This window comes from Nannospalax galili, unplaced genomic scaffold (assembly GCF_000622305.1).
Source record: "Nannospalax galili isolate Female #2095 unplaced genomic scaffold, S.galili_v1.0 scaffold135, whole genome shotgun sequence".
Lineage (NCBI taxonomy): Eukaryota > Metazoa > Chordata > Mammalia > Rodentia > Spalacidae > Nannospalax > Nannospalax galili.
The window spans coordinates 6367023-6383792 of record NW_008338998.1 but is presented as its reverse complement, the minus strand read 5'-3'; the positions used below and the strand labels follow the sequence as shown (position 1 = coordinate 6383792).

General features: G+C 40.3%; 1 protein-coding gene across 1 annotated transcript in view; it reads left to right on the top strand.

Moving 5' to 3' along the window:
- Ubxn4 (UBX domain protein 4) overlaps positions 1-16770 on the top strand; it is a 31444-nt gene that overhangs the window by 12022 nt on the left and 2652 nt on the right. Inside the window, exons 5-14 of the mRNA XM_029563819.1 lie at positions 612-719; positions 3071-3090; positions 3699-3873; positions 4217-4310; positions 6287-6341; positions 7108-7272; positions 7566-7693; positions 9458-9560; positions 13552-13683; positions 14397-14599. Coding sequence (XP_029419679.1) covers positions 612-719; positions 3071-3090; positions 3699-3873; positions 4217-4310; positions 6287-6341; positions 7108-7272; positions 7566-7693; positions 9458-9560; positions 13552-13683; positions 14397-14599 — 1183 coding nt within the window. The remainder of the gene's footprint in view (positions 1-611; positions 720-3070; positions 3091-3698; positions 3874-4216; positions 4311-6286; positions 6342-7107; positions 7273-7565; positions 7694-9457; positions 9561-13551; positions 13684-14396; positions 14600-16770) is intronic.

The following is a 16770-nucleotide window of genomic DNA, read 5'->3' as shown; positions in this document are numbered from 1 at the left end:
TATGTGTATGAGTATATTGCCTGCAGGTAGGTAAGTGCACCCATGTCATGCAATGCTGTGAAGGTCAGAAGAGGGCGGAGGTCAGAAGAGGGCTTCGGATTCCCCTGGAACTGGAGTTAAGTATGGTTTGTAGCCTCCATGTGGGTGCTGGGATTCTAACTTGGGTCTTCTGCAAGAGCAGCCAGTGTTCTTAACCACTGAGCCATCTCTCCAGCCCCTAATGAGATCTTTTTTGTTTGTGGAAACTTAATATTGCAGATTGTCTTTTTTGAGATAATACATTGTAGCTAGTGGGAAAGTAGATTTTTTTCCCTTTCTTAATGTATCTGAAAAGTTGCATGAAATACTTTGGTTGTAATGTTAGAAATAGGTAGCAAGAGGCAAGATGGATATAAAGGAAAGCTATGATGTCAGAGGATGTAATATATATTTTTCAGATACCCTGTACAAACCATAGATCATTTTATATATAACATGTGTTAGAGGCACAACACAGTAACTAAAGTTGGAAACATGTTAACCAGTTACATTGCGAAATCCACAAATTTGTTATTATATTTTATAAAACCTTTTGTTTCAAATACATAAATGGTTAGACTTAACCTGTACAGATCCTGTAGTGTGTGTTCCATCCAGTTTCTTTATTGGAGAAAGTGGAATCCCTTTGGAAGTAATAGCAGGAAGTATTTCTGCAGATGAACTTGTTACAAGAACACAAAGTCCCCAACACATGCACTCATCAAAATTTAAAAAAAAAAATTATCTTTATAAATATATATATATATCAGTGTTGTCTCTGGGTGTGTGTATGTGCACTACAAGCATGCCTAGTGCCCACAGAGGCTGAAAAGGTTGTTGGTCCCTGGAACTGGAGTTAAAAATGGTTTTGAGACACTATGTGGATGCTGGGCACTGGACCTGGGTTCTCTGTAAGAGCAGCAAATGCTCTTAACAGCTGAGCCATCTCTCTAACTCCATCTTTTTTTTTTTTTTTTTTAGGAATTAAAAATTTTGGGGGGGTCTTTTTGGGACAGGGTCTCCCTGTAGCCCCAGCTGGCCTGGAACTCACTGTGTAGAACAGGCTAGCCTCAAACTCGCAGAGCTCCCACCTGCTTCTGCCTTCCGAGTGCTGGGATTAAAGGCACGCGCCACCATGCCCAGCTTTTTTATTTATTTTTTGGAGACAGGATTCTTCCCTCCCCCTGCCCCCCGTAGCCCCAGCTGGCCTGAAACTGTCTATGTATGCCAGGCTAGCTTTGATCTCACAGAAAGATCCACCTGTCTCTGCCTCCTGAGTGCTGGGTTTTTTTTGTTTTTTGTTTTTTGTTTTGGTCTTTTTGAGATAGGGTCTCCCTATACCCTGAGCTGTCCTGGAACTCACTATGTAGACCAGACTGGCCTTGAACTCACAGAGATCTGCCTGCCTCTGCCTCCTGAGTGCTGGGACTATAGGCATGCACCACCACACCTGGCTGAGTGTTGGTTTTAAAGGCATGTGTCACCATGCCTGGCAAGATTTTTTTGTTGTGAGTGGGTGGGTCAGTGGTTGGTTGGTTGGTTGGTTTTTTTTTTTTTTTGGTCTTTTTGAGACAGGGTTTCCCTGTAGCTCCAGCTGTCCTGGAACTCACTATGTAGACCAGGCTGGCATTGAACTCTGCCTCCCAAGTGCTGGGATTAAAGGCGTACACCACCACACCCAGCAAGGTTGGTTGGTTTTTTGAGACAGGGTCTCCTTGTTGCCCCAACTAGCCTGGAACTTAACTATGTAGACCAGACTGGCCTCTATCTCACAGAGATCTTCTGGTCTCTGTCTCCCAAGTGCTGGGATTAAAGGTGTGTTTGCCACCAGGCCCAGCTATTTTTAATTACATAAGTCTCTATATGTAGGTATGTGCATGTGAGTGAATGCCTGCAGAGGCCAGAAGAGGGCACCAGATCTCCTGTAGCTAGAGTTCCATGTGGCTGTGAGCTGCACAGCATGGGTTCTGGGAATGAAACTTGGGTCCTTTGAAAGAACAGTATATGTACTCTTAACCACTGAACCATTTCTCCAGCCCCAGCCAGAGCTACTCTACGTGACTAAAGGAAAATGATCTATTGGGACTTTTTGTTGGTAGGCTTTTTGAATTTGAAAAAAAAAAAAAATTGGTTGTGTGCGTGTGTTTATATGCATGCCTGTACATGCATACTACAGTGAGTATGTGGAGGTCAAGGGACGGTCTCACTGGCACCTGTTGGGAGTGTTTTGTTTTTTTTTTAATTGCTTCAGTTTTCTTAATTGTTATGGATCTTTAAATTGTGTATATCGCCTTGATTTAATTTTGGTAGGTCATGTAGATTAAGGAATTTATCCATCTTTTATACATTTTCCAGGTTTTTTAAAAATATGTTGTCAATATAAATTTATAATGATTCTTTGTATTTTATTGGACAATATAGTAACCTTTTTTTCATTTCTGATTTTATTAATTTAGGTCTTCTGGGTTTTTTTTGTTTTGTTTTGTTTTGGTTAGTTGGCTAGAGGTTTGTTAATCTTATTTATTCAAAGGACCAGCTCTTCATTTGATCGATTATATATATTTTTGCCTCCATTAATTTTTCCCCCCCCGATCATTGTTATTTCTTGCTAGCTCGCTTTGGGTTTTGGAGTCTTTGTGTTTTTCTGGAACCTTGAGGTACAAGGCTATTTATTTATTTTTTTTTTTTTTTTTTGAGTGCGGAGAGCAATCACAACATTGAGATTGGTACAGGTAGAAGACCTGCCTTTGTGTTTTCAAGGCCCCCTGAGTATTAAACCACCCAGTTGGAGGGCTACAGCTATGGGTATCAAATACATTCCTGGAAAAATGAGTAGATTGAGAATTTGATCCATCTGCTGGCCTCAAGTTCAGAGCTGTTAAATTCCAGGGTAATTCTCAGTTGATGAGCTCTCTTCCTGCCCACTGAGGGCAGGGTTATTTCTTACACTTTCCCAGCCCAAGCCAGTTTTTTGCCTCTTATACTCTTCAGCCCATGAGGGTCCTTCCCTCTTGCTCTTCCCAACTGCCTCTCTGCGCTTTCTCTTACTCAGGACTGTGGCAGACTAAATTGGTACTTCCCAACCTGTATATGTTTTCTGATCTCAGGCCCTTGGGGGAGCTCTATTTTGCTTTGTTTTGGTTTTGGTCTTTTTTTTTTTTTTTTTGGTCTTTTTTGAGGCTGGATCTTCCTGTAGCCCCAGCTGTCCTGGAACTTACTATGTAGACCAGGCTGGCCTTGAGCTCACAGAGATCCGCCTGCCTCTGCCTCCCAAGTGCTGGGATTAAAGGCATGCGCCTCCACGCCCGGCTTGTTTTTGATCTTGTTTTGATTTGTTTTTGGTCTTTTTGAGACAGGGTCTCCCTATAACCTCAGCTGTCCTGGAGCTCACTATGTGGACCAGGCTGGCCTTGAATTCACAGAGATCTGCCTGCCTCTGCCTCCCCAGTGCTGGGATTAAAGGCATGTACCACCATGCCCAGTTTGAGAGCTCAGTTTTTAACAACAGATATTCTTGACAAAACGGTAATCCCTCCACCATTGACCCATATGCTAGAGGAGTCACTGTCTCACCAATCAAGAATAGAGGGGGACGGAGAAAGAACAAATTTTTGATCTCATTTTAGTAAGATGGCTAGAGTCTCACATAGTAATTAAATTCCAATTTCTTTTCTCCCTAGATGCACTCATCAAAAGGTGAAATAACAAAGACAAATGACAACCAGTCAGAAAGCTCCATGTCTACTCCATCTGCCTCATTTGAACCTAATGATATGTGTGAAAACGCTCAATCCAGAAATACAGAGCTTTGTGGGATACCAGCTACTTCTGACACAAAGTTAGATACTGCAACAGGTACAATAAAAATAGTCCTTCACTTCCTGTTTAAGGGCATGGATTAATCTTAATATAGCATCTCAGACAGATACTATGAAATCTTTACAAATGGGGCTACCATCTGATAAACACACTCTAGAGTTGGGGCTGTACTTTAGTTGGTAGAGTGTTTTCCTGACATGCATGAAGTCCTGGGTTCCATCCCCAGCACTGCATAAACCAAGCATGGTAGTGCATGTCTGTAACCCTTATACTCAAGAGACAAGATTAGTGCATGATTAGTAACTTTTACCCAGAAAATTTGCACCTTTTACAAGTTGCCTTAAATTCGGTTTAATCTCTTTCTCTTTCAATAATTAAGGAGGAGAAAGTTCAGGCTATGACAGCCCCTCTCAGGAGCCTAGTGGATGTTCAACTCAGAGACCTGCAGAAGACCTTACTGTCAGAGTGGAAAGGTTTGCTTTAACTTTTGCAGATAGCATTTAATTTAAATAAACGGTGGTTTCTAGTCATTTTGTTAACTTAAATGAAAGCAAAGCTTAACACAAATTCAGAGTTGTGAGTTGAAATTTTGAAATTTTTCCACTACCTCAGTTCCTCAGTTCCTCATACAAATTACAACTAGAGTATAGCTTTTCTGTATCTCTGAGGTTGTCAGTCAGCAATTGATCTAGCATTTTGTTCTGGGAGTCCCTTTTGGTACATACATATGTGTGTCTGTCACTTCTGCTTGTATCTGTGCTTAAAGGATAATAAGCTCCAGATGGACAAGAACTTCAGCTCATTTTATGCATATGAACTGATGTACTGAGCTGGAGTTCTACATAACTATCTACTAAATGCCTTTTTTTTTTTTTGGTCTTTTTGAGACAGGGTCTCCCTGTAGCCCAAGCTGGCCTGGAAGTCACTATGTAGACTAGGCTGACCTTGAACTCAGAGATCTGCCTGCCTCTGCTGCCACTACTGGGATTAAAGACATACACCACCATGCCTGGCTAGTTTTGGTATTTATAAAAAGCAGTGATTATAAAATTTGTCCTTTAGACCAGGTGTGGTGGCGCATGTCTTTAATCCCAGCACTTGGGAGGCAGAGGCAGATGGATCTTGGTGAGTTCAAGGCCAGCCTGGTCTACATAGTGAGTTCCAGGACAGCTGGGGCTACAGGGAGACTCTGTCTCAAAAAGACAAAAAAAAGAAAAACATTGACTAACATGAGAATGAAAGTTAGGTCCTTTCAAGCAGTATACACTGGATCTGGAGAGATGGCTCAGTAGTTAAGAGCACTGGCTGCTCTTCCAGAGGACCTGGGTTCAGTTCTCAGCATCCACATGGCAGCTAACAACTGTCTGTAACTCCAGTTCCAAGGGACCTAACACCTCTTCTGGCCTCTTGTAGGCATTGCATGCACATGCTGCACAGACATGCATGTGGGCAAAACACATAAAATAAAAATAAATACCCCCCCAAATTAAAAAAAAAAAGTAAAAAAAAAGCAGTATGCACTCTGAATCACTGAGCCTTCTTTCTCTGCCCAATTTATGCCTGTATTAATTAATTACAATTTAAAAAATTATTTTTTACAATTTAAAAAATTGTTAAGTTTTAAAATTACTTTATTTATATAAGTGTCTTCCCTGCCTGCATGTATGTAAGGCACCCATGTCATGCTGTGTCTTTGGAGGCCAGAAGAGGGTATCCAATGACTTGGAACTGGAGTTACAGTTGTCAGCCACTGTGTGGGTGCTGGGAACTGAACCCAGTTTCTCTGCAAGAGCAGCCAGTACTTTTAACCACTGAGCCATTTCCAACCCCAATTTATATTTTTTAAAATCGCTATTAAATAAATCAAAAAAAGGGGGAGAACTCTTAATAGTAAATAGGAGAAAGGGCACTTAGGTTAAAGCCAGGCTTCTGATAGACTCCTGTTGGTTCATGGATTTCTGTAGGGGATAGGAGATGATAAGATAAATTGTTGCTGCACCTTCATGAGGTTATATTTTATTTTCCCTCATTTTAACTAAAAATTTTTTAATTGTTTTTTATTTTATTTTTCAGTGAGAAGCTTTTATTTAGTATTCGTGTTCTTTTTTTTTTTTTTTTTGAGATTGCCCCAACTGTCCTAGAACTCACTATGTAGACCAGTCTAGCCTCTGCCTCCTGAGTGCTGAGATAAAAGGTATGCACCACCATGTCTCTTTTTTCAGTTTTTGAGACAGGGTCTCACTATATTAGCCCTGCCTAGAACTCAGTGTAGACTAGCCTGACCTCCGACTCAGAGATGTGGCCTGCTTCTTACTCTTGACTGCTGAGGTTAAAGGTGTGTGCCACCATGCCTAGCTCCCTAGATAAAGCTCTGAACTATGTTTTGTATTAATAAAACCTGCCTCCATGTGTTGTGCGTTTTTTTGTTTTTTGTTTTTCTTTAACCTAGACTAACAAAAAAACTTGAAGAGAGGAGAGAAGAGAAAAGGAAAGAGGAAGAACAGGTAAAGTTCATGCATTTAGTAACGTTCTATTCTCTGTTATTTGAGGGAATTTTGATTCTTGTTGTTGTTTTTCAATTTAGCAGACCTAGGTTGGGGTCCTTACAGTTCATGGTTATGGAACTGTGAAGGAACTGATCTATTCTCTGTACTTAGATTATCCTGTATAATTTTTAATTTCTCATTTTTTTAAAGATTAATTTTTATTTTTTTATGTGTATGAGTGTTTTGCCTACTGTATTTGTGTGTTGTACCAAGTGCATACAGTGCCCATAGAGGTCTGCCTCTGCCTCCCAAATGCTGAGATTAGAGTTTACCACCATGCCTGGCTTCCACTATAGGCTTAACAGAGCCACTGACAAAACTTGATAAATTGATAGACATTTGACTGTTAACAAAGTTTTACTAGCCCTTACATTTTATGATCTTCAAATTTTTTTCCTTTAATTGCATTTATATTTGTTTATTTTGTTGGGTTTGTACACGTGTGTATGTATACACATGTGCATATATCATATCTCACTTTCGGAGGTCAGAGGATAACTTGTGGGAATCTGTTTTCTCTTTCCACTATGTGGAGATCCAAGATACCAGACTCAGGGTGTCAGGCTTGGCAGCAGGTTTGCACTTTACCTGCTGACCATCTTACCAGAGACATTTTATGAAGTTCTATTTTAATTGTGCCCTACAGTCAGCTTTTCTTACATCAAAACAATGGGACAAAAGATCAAATTGTGTTTTTATTCATAAAACTTTTTCTTTGATTCAGAGAGAGATTAAGAAGGAAATTGAGAGGAGAAAAACTGGAAAAGAAATGTTGGACTATAAAAGGAAACAAGAAGAAGAATTAACAAAAAGAATGTTAGAAGAAAGAAATAGAGAAAAGGCAGAAGATAGAGCAGCTCGAGAGCGTATAAAACAGCAGATTGCATTGGTGAGTTTTGTTTGCTTGCTTACTCATTCATTCATTCATTTGGTATTTTGGTTGTTAACCTGAGCCTTTAACAGCCAAGCTTTCCCTCCAGCCCCTCATTCATTCATTTGGAAACATCATTTTGCTATGTAGTAATGTAATAACTCTGGTTCCTGACCGTTGATTAATGAAAAACACAAAACCAGATCATAAATGTGTACGGTTTGCATTTGAATTTAAGGAATTTCATGTATATTTGTTTATTCCTTATGTATGGTGAAAGGTAAAGTGTCTAATGATCTTTCATTTCAAAGGATCGTGCAGAAAGAGCTGCTCGTTTTGCAAAGACTAAGGAAGAAGTAGAGGCTGCCAAAACTGCTGCTTTGCTGGCCAGACAGGCAGAGGCAGAAGTCAAGAGGGAGACTTGTGCACGAGACAGAAGGTACTTTTCTTGCTTTATTTCATCTTGAAGTATCTGTGTACATGGGGGCTGGTTAGTATTTATGAGGTTTTTTTTTTATGTTTTTTTTAATTGGACAGTAGTTAACTTTCATTATCAAAAATTTATCAGAAACTGCTTTCTGCACCACTGTTGTGATATGCATTAATGTCCTAGTTGATGCTCTCAAGAGCATCAACAGTGCTTAGAAGAGGGCAAACACCGGGTCCTTATCAATTTGTGTTCCAAAGTCATGGAGTGATTCCTAACTGTGATGATGAAGCCAGGTTACATTCATAAGTTTGAACTTAAGAGAGTTTCCAGGTTACCCAGCTCTCAAGTATATATCAAAGAGAGTTGGGAACATGTCCACACAAAAACCTGTGCATGAATGCTAGCAGCATTATTGAAAAAAAGCCAAAATGTGATAATAAATTCCATTGTTGAAGAATGAACTATTCAACAATAAAAGGAATCAAGAACTGATAGATTCTTGGATGAACTTTGAAAACATAATGCTATATGAAAGTATGAAAGATCACATAGTGATGATTCTCTTAGGTGAAATGTCCCAACTAGGCAGATCAATTACTGGTTGCCAGGGGCTGGAAAAGAAATGAGAGTCAATATTAACAGGTTCAGAGTCCTTATAGGAAGTGATGAGATGTTCTAGGATTAGTGTTATAGCTGCATAGTTCTGCTTTTGTTTTGTTTTTGTATATTTTTTAACATTTATTTTGGAGGTGGTGTTGTTGCATATGTGCCTACCATGACATGCATGTGGAGGTCAGAGAACAACTTTCAGGAACTGGTTCTTTCCATGTAGGTTTCAGGAATTGAACTCAGTCATCTCACTGGGCCTTTGCTTTGTTTTGAGACAAGGTCCCACTCTCTATGTAGCCTAGACTTCCCTTTAATTCATGGTCTTCTTTGTTTGAGCCTCCCAATTGGTAGGCTTACAGGTGTTTGCCACCATGCTCAGCTGCAACTCTGAATGTATTAAAAACTGCCAAATTATACATATTTGAAAGCTGCATTTTATGTTACTTAAATCACAGCTCTAAGATGTATTAACAGTAATAACTTTTTTTCTTTTTTGTCTTTTTGAGACAGGGTCTCCCTGTAGCCTCAGCTGTCCTGGAACTATGTGGACCAGGCTGGCCTTGAACTCACAGAGATCTGCCTGCCTCTGCCTCCCAGGTGCTGGGATTAAAGGCATGTGCCACCACGCCCGGCTAGTAAAAACTTTTTTATGATTATTACTCTGTGTGTGTGTGTGTGTGTGTGTGTGTGTGTGTGTGGCATGAGTGCATACGTACATCATGATGTGTATGGGGACCCCTGCATAGTATGACATGCTTATGGAGATCAGAATATAAATTTGTGTTGTAGGTTTTCTCCTGCGTTTATCAAAATCAGGTTGCTAAGCTTGTACAGCAAGTGCCTTACCTGCTGAGCCATCTTGCCTGCCTAAAATATATTTCTGCTTCATTTCATCTGAATTTTTTTAACATTTGTTTATTTATGGCTGGGGTTGAGGGGTGTGCCATGGTGCATGTGTAGAGAGATCAGAGAACAGTTTGAGGGAGTTTGTACTCTCCTTCTACCGTCCTGGGGATCAAGCACATGTCATCTGTTCTAGCAGCAAGCAGCCTTACTACTGAGTGGCCCCACTGGCCCCTTGTCTGATATTTAATTATACTGTTTGAGAATCTGTAGATATGAAAATGCTAACCTGAATTTGACTTTAGTTTTCTTTTTTCATAGCACCATTGCAAGAATTCAGTTCCGGCTACCTGATGGTTCTTCCTTTACAAATCAGTTTCCTTCCAGTGCTCCTCTAGAAGAAGCAAGGCAGTTTGCTGCACAGGTGAATTTAGGAAAAATAGATGTGTGGGTTCTTTAAATGTTGATGGGGAAATTTCAAAGCAGAACTTGAAGGATGTGAGTAAATTTTGACTTACTTGAAGGATAAAGGCACTAGACATCCCTGAGATGAAAGAAGTTCTATTTTGTGTGTTACTATATACTAATACTAGGCAGTTGGCTCAGAAAACTTCTATTAGCATCCTCAACAGGGGGAATGAAAAGAAAATGGTTTCCCAGAGGCCTGAATCTGAGACATTCTTTGTCTACTTTTAGAAAGGAAGCTGTTTCTCTTTGCTCTTTCTGTTTTCTGAAGGTTGCTTAGAGGCTAGCCATTTTTTTGTTGGCCAAGGCAAAAGATCAGGAATTTACTTCAAAAATGTAAGCCTAGGCTAGATGTGGTGGCACATATCTTTAATCCCAGCACTCAGGAGGCAGATGCATATCTGAGGTTGAGGCCAGTCAGGATTTTCATTGAGAGTTCTGGGTCAGCCAAGGCTACATAGTGAGATCTTGTTTTTGTTTTTTAGTTGTTTTTTTTTTTTTTTTTTTTTTTTTAAAAAAAAGGTTTGTTAGGGTAAAGAGATGGCTCAGCAGTTAAGAGTACTGGCTACTCTTGCAGAGGACCCAGGTTCGATTCCTAGCATCCACATAGCAGCTAACAGCCATCCATAACTCCAGTTCCAAGGGATCCAACATCCTCTTTTGACCTCCATGGTCATTGCATGATAAGGGTGCGCCTACCTACATGCAATCAATATACTCATACACATTAAATAAAAATCCAAAAACTTAAAAATGTATGGGTCTACTCAAAATCTAAGTGGTTATATGAAATTTAATATCATAGGAAGTAGGATAGGTGTAATTTGCAGTTTTTATTCTCTTATTTCTCTTTTTTGGTCTTTCTGAGGCAGGGTTGTCTCATTGCCCCATGTGGTCTAGAACTCACTACATAGACCAGGCTGGCCTTGAACTCAGAGAGATCCACCTGCCTCTGTCTCCTATGTGCTGGGACTAAAGGTGTGTGCCACTACACCCAGCTTATTCTCTTATTTCTGACTCAAATGGATTCTGGGTGTCCCTTTAGGATCTGAGCTCTTTGTATGTGCCAATATTTTTCTCATAATTTCAAGGTTAAAATTAGGAAGTTGAATGTTGGGTTCAGATCTTTTTGTCAAAGTATCTCCATTTAGTCTTTTTTTTTTCCCCTCATGTTTGAGTCTTGAATACCTCAACAGCTCTCTGCCTCAGTTGTTGAACTGGACTGAACAATGTGAAAACTTGCATAAGTGTCCTTTTCTATAAGCTTTATAGTATTACCAAACCCACATGGCTATTTCATTGCTCTTTTTCTTGAGGATTCCCACAGGCATCCCCTGCTCTGCTTTATTACTCTGCTGCAAGTAAATGAAGAGGAACTATGTGGGGAAAAGATGTGTATCCTATGGGCCAGGTAGACGACTCAGTGGTTATGTAACGGTGCTTGCCACCAAGCTTGATGACCTGTGTTAGATCATCCACATGTGGAAGGCGAGAACTGACTCCCACAAATTGTCCTCTGACTTCCACACATGCACGATAGTATGTATGATATAAAAGTTACGTTTAGCTGGGCGTGGTGGCGCACGCCTTAAATCTCAGCACTTGGGAGGCAGAGGCAGGCGGATCTCTGTGAGTTCAAGGCAAGCCTGGTCTACATAATGAGTTCCAGGACAGCTGGGGCTACAGGGAAACCCTGTCTCAAAAAGACCCCCCCCCAAAAAAAATGTTATGTTTATACTCTTCTGTAGGCTAAGTGTATAGCGCTACATTTTTAAAAAATATTTTATTTTTATTTTATGTGTATGAAAGTATTGCCTGCATGTAGGTGGAGGCACTGGTGCCCATGGAGGTCAGAAGAGGGCTTCAGATTCAGAACTGAAGTTAAGGATAGTTGTTAGCTGCCATATAGGTGCTGGGAATCAAATCTGGGTCCTCTGCAAGAGCAATCAGTGCTCTTAACTGCTGAGCCATCTCTCCAGCCCCTAGTATTATATTTAAAAACAAGTGATAAAAATACCTTTTAAAATACCAAATGTGGACTGGGCCTGGTGGTATATGCCTCAAATCCCAGCGTTCCAGAGACAGAGGTAGGCAAATCTCTTGAGACCGAAGCCAGCCTGGTCTATATAGCAAGTTTCAGGCCAGCTGGGGCTTCAGGGAGACAGAAAAAAAATGTGGCATCGACATGAACACATACAAGTAGCAAATGATCCTGTTCTGTTCTCAGTGGCCAAGATAATGAAATTAGTCAAGCTATCCATCAGAAGAGTAGAGCTGGGCATGGTGGCGCACGTCTGCAGTCCCAGCACTTGGGAGGCAGAGGCAGGCGGATCTCTCAAGTTCAAGGCCAACCTAGTCTACATAGTGAGTTCCAGGACAGCTGGGGCCACAGGGAGACCCTGTTTCAAAAAAAGACGAAAAAAAGATGAGTAGAGAAAACATGGCATATATATTCATTCAATGGAGTTTTATTCAACAGAATAAAATACAAACGTCATTTACAGGAAAATGGAACTGGAGATCATACTAAGCAAAATAAAACAAGCCATACAACTACATTTTTTTCGTATGTGGAACCCAGATTTATATACACATGTGTGTATACATGTAAATATATACACATATGACATGAAAGTAGGGGGAGGATTGTTGAAGGGAAGAAAGACCAGTAGACCTGAGAGGTGGGGATGAGAGAGTGATGGGGTGAGCATGAAAACAAACCAGTATCTTCAGAGTGTGATAATATGTTATGCCTGGAGCTGGAGAGATGGCTCAGTGAGTAAGAGCACTGGCTGCTCTTGTAGAGAACCCAGGTTCAATTCCCAGCATCCACATGGTGGCTAACAACCATGTGTAATTGCCATTACAGGGGAATACAATGCCCTCTTCTGGCCCCTGCTGGTATTGCACAACATGGGCATACTTACATGCAGGCTAAAATACATTCATACACATATTTTTTTTTTTGTCTTTTTGAAGCAGGGTCTCCCTGTAGCCCCAGCTGTCCTGGAACGCACTATGTAGACCAGGCTGCCCTCAACCACAAAGAGACCCCCCTGCCTCTGCCTCCCGAGTGCTGGGACTACAGGTGTGTGCCACTATGCCCTGCTCAAAAATAATTTTTAAACAAGTTATGCCTATAAAGAAAATAATGGTCGCCGGGCGTGGTGGCACACACCTTTAATCCCAGCACTTGGGAGGCAGAGGCAGGCGGATCTCTGTGAGTTCGAGGCCAGCATGGTCTACATAGTGAGTTCCAGGACAGCTGGGGCTACAGGGAGACCCTGTCTCAAAAAAAGAAAATAATGGTCATTCTCTTTAATGTATTTGTGTATATGTATTTAGAGACAGGGTCTTGCTTTGTAGCTCAAGCCATTCCAGATTTTTAATAGAAGGACCTATAATAATACAAGTGTGTTTCTATAAGTTATTAGTGTAAATTTTCCAAGTACCAGTGAAAAACCTAGTGATGAGCTACACCTAGACTTAAAGGAGTAACTGTCACATTGTTTTACAGTACTGGGATCAACCCAGGGCCTTGCACATGCAAGGCCAGCATCTACACTTGGTGCTTTTATTTGATAATTCTGTATTGGTTGGGGAACTCTGTATTCCTATTTTGTGGTCATCTTTGACAACATGGTTTTGAAACATGGTTTTTCTAAGTGATTTGTTTGTTTTGAGACAGGGTCCTCTCTGTAGCCCCAGCTGGTCTGGAACTCACTATGTGTAGACCAGGCTGACCTGGAACACAACAGAGATTTACCTACCTCTGCCTCCCAAAGGCATGTGTCACCACACCCAGTATCTAAGTGATTTTTAAACTTTGGTTTAACTGAACTTTGTAAATTAAGGCAGTTTTAATTAAAGCCATCATTTTAGATGCATGTTCATAGTTCCTTATTTTTAAGTCATCTTTGTAAGGTTTTAAAACTTATGTTGTGTTTCAGACTGTTGGCAACACTTATGGCAATTTTTCACTAGCAACCATGTTTCCCAGGAGGGAATTTACCAAAGAAGATTATAAAAAGAAATTACTGGATTTGGAGCTTGCCCCGAGTGCTTCAGTGGTACTATTGCCAGTATGTATGCATTTTTTTTCCCCTGCTCTTAGGGTTCTTTATTCTGTTCTTGAGCCATTCTTATAATTCACAGAGGGGAAAGGATGTGGATAATTAAAATTCAAAGTATCCCAAATTAGATCAGTTTATTCTGTGCTTTATTATTTCCTTTTATTTGATTGATTGATTGATTGATTGATTGATTGATTGATTGATTGATCTTTTTGAGACAGTGTCTCCCTTTAAGCCCAGCTGGCCTGGCAATAGTTATGTAGACCAGACTGACCTCGATCTCACAGAGATCTGCCTGCCTCTGCCTCCCGAGTGCTGGGACTAAAGGCATGTGCCACTACCCCAGCATAATTCTTCTTTTAAAACAGTTCCAGGTGTACCCAGAAGTTTATATACACCTGGAAAGCAACAAAAGATGATAATTTTTGTTTCTTACAGCAGTGAAGTCAGTAGTCTCTCATTTTCCAAATAATAGGTATATTTAAGAACCCTGGGCTGGGTGTGGTGGAACATGCCTTTAATCCCAGCATTCGGGAGGCAGAGGCAGGTGATCTCTGTGAGTTTGAGGCCAGCTTGGTCTCCATAGCGAATCCAGGCCAGCTAGGGCTGTAGGGAGACCCTGTCTCAAAAAGACCAAAAAAAAAAAAAAAAAAAAAAACCCTGAGTATGATGTGTTTGGGCCAATATAATCTTAACTTGGTTTGTTTATTTTTAATTTCTAGGCAGGACGGCCAGCCACATCCATTGTACACTCTTCCAGTGGAGACATTTGGACGTTGTTGGGGACAGTGCTTTATCCATTTCTGGCCATCTGGAGACTTATTAGCAATTTCTTATTTAGTAGTCCTCCTTCTGCACAGACTTCAGCAAGAGCTACATCTCCAGAACCCTCAAACTCTGCATCATCCAACAAGTCAGAGAAAAGGTATATGTTCTTGTTTTACCTGTTTGTAAACATGTCCAAGTAGTGTCCAGTCCTCCCTCCTTGCTGATGGAACTGAGACCAGATCCTCAGGCACTTTCTCTCACTGACCTATATCCCTAGCCCTCCAGTACTGTTTCTCCTTTTCTTTTTTTTCTAGTACCATTTTTTCAAATAAAAAATTTTATAATAGATACTTTACTTTCTTCTCTGTATATGCCCTCATGTCTCCATAGTAGAACGAAAAAGTATCAATGTTCTAGAACTTTATTGTATAGAAGCTCACTTCTTGAATTAGTCACCTTTCTAAAATCTATTCTGTGGAAAGCAACTTGACCTCTACTTTTTTCCTCCCACTCATTGAATTCTTTTATCTTTACTCTTTTTATCTTTATTCTTTTTTCCCCCCAGTCATTGAATTCTTTTTATCCCATAATTATTAATACAGATTTTTTTCAAGATAGTGTCTTTTTTTGCCATGTTTTGCCCAGTATGATAGTTTATGCCACTAACTGCTTATAGTTGTGCATAATTTGTTTCTTAGAATCTATGTGTAGATCATTTTAACTATCTATGATCTACTGGCTGATTGCCTTGTGTGAGTCATTCAGAGAAGAAAATAGACACTGCCTTGAAAATGGTGCCTCTTAGCCAGACATAGTGGTACATACATACCTGTAATCTAAACACTTGAGAAGCAGAGGCAGATGCAGGAGGATTGTGAAGTCAAAGCCATTCTGGGCTATAAAGTGAGACTCTGAACCAAAAGAAAATTAAAAAGCAAGAAAATAAAAATAAAAATGGTGCCCTGAGAGAGTTACTTTGAACTAATTCTTTAAGAGGCCTTGCTTTCTTTGCAGATCAAAGGTTTGGTAGTACAGACAACCTTGATAGCTTTAGCCCATATTCAAAACAGAAATTATACCACTATGTAACAGATAATACCTGTTCTTGTTGAACATGCAAAGTTGGGCATTTTTTTTTTTTTTTTTTTTTTTTTGGTGTTTTGAGGGGCAGAGTTTCCTATAGCCCAAGCTATGTAGCTGAGAATGATGTTAAACTCATGGTCTTTCTGCCTTTATCTCCCAAGTGCTGGGGTTACAGGTGTGCACCACTGTGCCCTGACTTTTATTGGGCCTTTAGTAAGCATTATAGCAAATCTTGTATCAATCCTACATGATGACCACTGGGAACCTTTGCCTCTGACAGCTATCTTATGTAAACACCCAGTCTATATTTTATTGTTTCTGTGGATAGTAATTTATAGACTCTGATTGGGATGATTTCATATCTATCTTAACTGTTAAGCAACAAAATCAATAATATCCTTAGTGCATGTCTCAAGTTTAGGACATGGGGAAATTATTCTGTTAGTCTTTCTTTTCATATACGCACGTGTACATATATATATATATACACACACACACACACACACACACACACACACACAGAGACAGGTAGGTAGGTAGATAATGTTTTGCCTGTACCATGTATGTGAATGCCTATGGAGTTGACAAGAAGTGGGCATTGGATCATTGCCATGTGAGTGCTGGGAACCTAATCTGGGTCTTCTGCAAGAGCAACCAGTGCTCTTAACCACCGAGCTATCTCTCCAGCCCCCTTCTCTCTCTTTTCATCTAATATTTTTTTTATTTTTATTTTATTTTTAATTTTCAGCTGGGCGTGGTGGTGCACACCTTTAATCCCCTTTAATCCCAGCACTTGGGAGGCAGAGGCAGGTGGATCTCTGTGAGTTCAAGGCCAGCCTGGTCTACATAGTGAGCTCCAGGCCAGCTGGGGCTACAGGGAGACCTGTCTCTTTTTTAATTTTATGTATGTGAGTGTTTTACCTGCATGTATTAGATGTACCTGTGTTGGGCAAGGCCAGCTGTGGCCAGAGAGGGAACTGGATCCCATGGAACTGGAGTTATAGGTGGTTGTTAGCCACGTGTGGGTGCTAGGAACTGAACTGGGGTCCTCTGCAAAAGTAGCCAGTGTTCTTAACTGCTAAGCCATCTTTCCAGCCCCCAACCCCCTACCTACTCTTTAGTCTTTTTTTACAAAAAATATTTTATTGTATGTTTTCCCCCCTTTGATCTTTTTTTAAAAAATATTTTATTATTTTTATTTTGTGTGTATGAGTGTATTGCCTGCATGTATATGAGTGCACCCGT